The following is a 4,560-nucleotide window of genomic DNA, read 5'->3' as shown; positions in this document are numbered from 1 at the left end:
TGTGCCGTACGCCCGATCACACCAATGGAAAACCCTAGGTGCGAACTACACGAGTGATGTGATAAAAGTCATGAGTTATGCTAACTTCAACCTACTGATGAAATCTTGATTATAACTCTAAGTCACCAAGATAGAATAGGGAATACAGAGAGGCCGGTTCGAAGACAAGGGTAAATGGAAGGAACAAATATACATTACCGATGAAATTATGCTAACTGATGAAATTTTGATTTACGTGTAGATACAAAATCCGGGTAAACTAACAGGGAGATGGACGCCATTTAACATTGCGGCGTTTCGTGTCCAGGCGGTTCCAAAACTGAAGCCGTTCCAACAACAATCACAAGATAAGGCAGTAGTGAAGTTTTTGGTCAAGATCATCAAGTCCATCAATACAGCATAGAGTTGTTCGCGCAAGAGGGCCACCATCAACGTTCCATACTACATCACCATCTTGGGGAGAGAACCTGCCACGCACATCCAAAACAAGTGACCCAGCATGCAGCGGTGCTGGTCACTACCACCTCCAGGTTCCCATGGAACAAACCTACCTTACCGACCACATACTATTAGCTAGTGCTACCACTACTACACTACTACCCCTCCTCGTTCCTCAAAGCTACCTGCTAATCCTGCTGCCGCCGCCGTTATGCCGGTGCCCGTGCCAGCGACGACAGCGTCTTAACTGCCTTCCTCCTCGGTGCCGGCCTTCAGGTACTCGCCGTCCCCGCTCTGCGCGCCGGAGCTGGCGCCGCCCCGGACGTCGACCGAGAGCGAGCTCGACCCCTCCTTGGCGCCGCTGCCGCTGCCAGGGCGGCCGAAGCCCGAGAACATGCCGGCGTTCATCATGCTGTTGCCGGCGCCGGCACCCGCACCACCGCCGCCCATGCTGGCCTCGCCGTGGAGGATGTTGAACCCGCTGGTCGTGCCGCCGCCGCCGCCGCCACCCGAGGCCATGCCCAGCTGGCCGTGCGCCGCCTGCTGCTGCTGGAGCGGCGACAGGGACGGGTGCCCGTACATCATGGAGGACCGCGCCGCCATCAGCGACTGCGGGCTCATCATCTGCCCCGACTGCGGCGGCATGTACCGAGGGCCCGGCTGCATCATCAGGTTGGACGGGTACTGCAGATCGCAGATGTACCAAGTGAGAGCGATGCAATCTTTGATTTCACTAACGAAAATGCTTGGGTGTTAGGGCCAGGCCGAGGAGCAGCACTAGCATCAGTACCTGTGACAGCGGTGCCGTCTGTGGTGGCTGGCTGTCTGCGATGGCCGCCAGGTACATGAGGTTGTGCTGGAGCTTGGCTTGGTGCCTGCATGACATCATCAGGTGGCACAGGCAAGAGAACACTCAGGCTACAAGATATCTATAGCTCATTGCACAACGTAACCATGCATGATTGTCTATAAACTGTCTACTCTATGATCGGTTGTCACAAGTAAGCAGTGAACAGATGAGCATGCAAGGTATTGTTTTGAATGATGATTGAGAATGAAACATCAGGAGTTCCTTCGGTTGCGGAAAAGCTATAGAAAGTGTCATGTGTGACATCGACATTACAGACCACAAAAACAGTAGACTGAACAAAACCGGTGCATGGTTGGTACTACACAGCTTTATCACGTGAACATTTGGCAAATGTATTAATCAATGTATACGCTACAGCAGACAAACCAGAAACAATGTAGCATGGTACCATCTTTCACGAAAGGAGCATTATCTGTCCACAAAATAGGCTTGCTTGATGCTTATACTGAACAAAGGGGGACAGGGACATTCTTGTTCATGTTAACACAAGTGTTTCCACAGCACAGTGGCTAGCTTCTAGCTGCTACTACATCCATAACGGTCATGCAAGGAGATCAGATCAATACTCAGCAACTCACCGTTCGCACTCCTCCACCTTCCCATTGTTCTGGTTGTCGAGGATGGCCAGGATCAGCTGCTTGTTCTCATCCAGGTACTGCACAGTTCAGGGCCAGAACGTATTAGCATGTCAAAACATTTCAGTAGATGCATGTCCCTATCATCACTAACCACCAAAGGTAACCCAAAAAAAAAATCAACCAATTCTCAAGCAGTTTGCAGACAAGTGCCCAACTCCTGGGGTGTTCTTGCAGTTTATTTTCAAACCAGCTCGTCAGTCGGAGCATTTGCTCCACGACTGACAAACATGGCAGTTCATCACCAATGAACTGCCTTGGAGATTCAATGATTGATACGGCTGGTTTCTCCCTACAAGCGTACGCTCTCCCAATCTAAAGATCAATCATTGACTGACACCCGAGCATGCAAACATAGGCCATCGCACACGGCCAGGACGGGCAGCCAGCAGTCCGGGCCCCTGGCTGTTAGGCTGAAGCTTTTTAAGGGTCTAACAGCCAAACTCCAATGGGCGACAACGCAAGCGAACCTACATTCCTACCCACATGAATATGGACCAGATCATGTTCGCCACACCTCCGGCAATCAGGGGCCTGTGAGGCTGTGATCAGTCATTGTCTGCTACTCAAAACTATTTCTCAACATATATTTAAAAAAAAGGCAAGCTGCAAGATATTTCGTAGTAGCTTTTAAAGATTGCAAACAGTTGATATCTATGCAAATCTCACAGCTGTTCTATGTTTCCATTGATGGAATGTCGCACATGATGCGCCTAGGCAGGCTTTAAAGATTGCTCGGCAGGAGACAGGGCGCAGGCGGCAGGTCTGGCATCGTTTACTGCTTGCGAAAAACAGCAGGGGGAGGTATGATCATTCACATCAGGTCACCAACCGGACCGAGCTACAAATGGTTGGGATTTAGATGAGGGGATAATGGTGGGTATTCAAACCATGTGGGCAGCAGGAGCGAAAGAATGGGACCAAGAAGACTGTGGCAGTTTGAACTTTAAACTGCAGAGGAAATCGGAAGTCAGGGACCATCTGAAAATACGTCGAGATGTAAACGGAATCAACATGGAAAATGGAAGATCGAGGTCTAACCAAACACCCCTATGAACCAGTGTTGCTCTAGAATCTCAAGCAAGATCAGAGGGTGAAAAGATCATTCTTTTTTCGTTGGGCAAAAACAAAAAGGATCGGCAGGGAAGATAAAACGAGAATGTAAACCTGAAGATACAGCGGAGGAACAAAATCAAGAAAAGAAACGAGGACAGCAGAAAAGAAAAGGTGGAAGTTTGCTTCGCTTCCCATATTTCGACGCGCTTCGCGCGAAGAACAGAAGGAAAACTAGCAAAAAGGAAAGAAAAGATACGGAGAACAAAATCAGGGAATGATTGAAGAACCAAACAAGGCAGAATCCAAAAGCGATGGGCAAGGCAAGATCACGGGACCAAACAAAAGCAATAGTTTCAGAGACTGGAGAGGAGGTTCGGTTGGAGGATCACGACCTGCTGGATGAGATCGGTGGTGACCGCGGTAGGGGAGGCGTAGCCCCCAATCATGCTCTGGTTCATCTGCATCAGGTGCTGCTGCTGCTGCATTCCAAAACCGCCGCCGCCGGCAAAAAGCGTGTGCACCCTCCCCTCCTCACCCTGCAGCAAGCAGCCTACACACCGCCGCTGCCGCCTCTTCTCCTGCGCGGCAGCTTCTCCCCCCTCTGCGATTGCTTCCGAGCAGGCTGCTAGCGAAAAGGTGTAGAGGGACAGAGAGGTGGCTTCGCTTGGGGGTTTTGGCGAGATGAGAGCGGGGTTTTGGGGCAAGACCAGTCGCTCGCCGTCCTCTCCCTTCTTGTGCTTTGCTTTTGGTTCCCTTCTTTAAAAAGGAGGAGGAGTTGGCCAAAAAAAAAGAGGAGGGTACTACTCCGCTTTGACGTGTTCTCTCCTCACTCCTCTCCTCCTGTGGTAAAGTTTTGAAATTCAGTAAAACTTTTTACTACCATGGAACGGTAACTTTTGCTGGCATCCCTACGGCCTACCGAAAAGCTCGGTAACTTTCTGCACTACACAATGGCTGGCAGCACCTGTGTGAAAAACAAATGGGCGATTGATTCTTTAACAATGACCACTACAGCCCTACTACTCCTAGAGGGCAAAAACAAACATGGGAGGAGGAGAGCGTATTTGCAGTGGCTGGGTAATTTAATTTATGTGCGGCTGCACGCCCGGGGAGAGTATTTATCTCTGGGGTTGTCAGCGGTGTGACAGCACTGTCATGCTGGCCTCGAGAGTTGGTGACGCGGATGATTAATATCGCGAAAATGGCCTCCTGAGGTCCGGGGACTGCGTAATCTGGGCGATTTGTGGCCAGCCTAGATTTGGTGACGCGGCTGATTAGTATATTTTTTTAAAGTACAGGTACAGCACGCAGCGAAAATTACTGCCGCTAGCATTGTCGTAGCCGGTTTTGCAGTGTGGTTTCGCCTTCTCGGGAAATCAGATGCGTAGTCCAAGCCGTGCACGACTTGTACGCCACCATCGAATGACTGTTCCGCTGGTGTACTAGGCCGTAGCACACCTTGCCGCTCAATCTAGACCACCAATGGCCCGCACCGAGTACATGACCTATCCAGATTCCAGACCATCGATGGATCGGCGACGTGTTAGGACGCCGGGAGCG

At 50.7% G+C, this 4,560-nt stretch overlaps 1 protein-coding gene across 1 annotated transcript; it reads right to left on the bottom strand.

Annotated features, from left to right (window-relative positions):
- Positions 1–348: 348 nt before the first annotated feature.
- Positions 349–3,769, bottom strand: LOC117840730 (GRF-interacting factor 1). The gene is made up of 4 exons (XM_034721253.2): positions 3,393–3,769; positions 1,888–1,964; positions 1,229–1,313; positions 349–1,122 (listed from the first exon to the last, which is right to left on the bottom strand). Exons 1-4 carry the CDS (start codon positions 3,483–3,485, stop codon positions 682–684), a joined length of 696 nt encoding a protein of 231 aa, XP_034577144.1. The 5' UTR covers positions 3,486–3,769; the 3' UTR covers positions 349–681.
- Between the last annotated feature and the right edge of the window lie 791 nt (positions 3,770–4,560).

The sequence above is a fragment of the Setaria viridis genome, chromosome 9, assembly GCF_005286985.2.
Source record: "Setaria viridis chromosome 9, Setaria_viridis_v4.0, whole genome shotgun sequence".
Classification (NCBI taxonomy): domain Eukaryota; kingdom Viridiplantae; phylum Streptophyta; class Magnoliopsida; order Poales; family Poaceae; genus Setaria; species Setaria viridis.
This window is presented reverse-complemented; position numbering and strand designations above follow the sequence as displayed.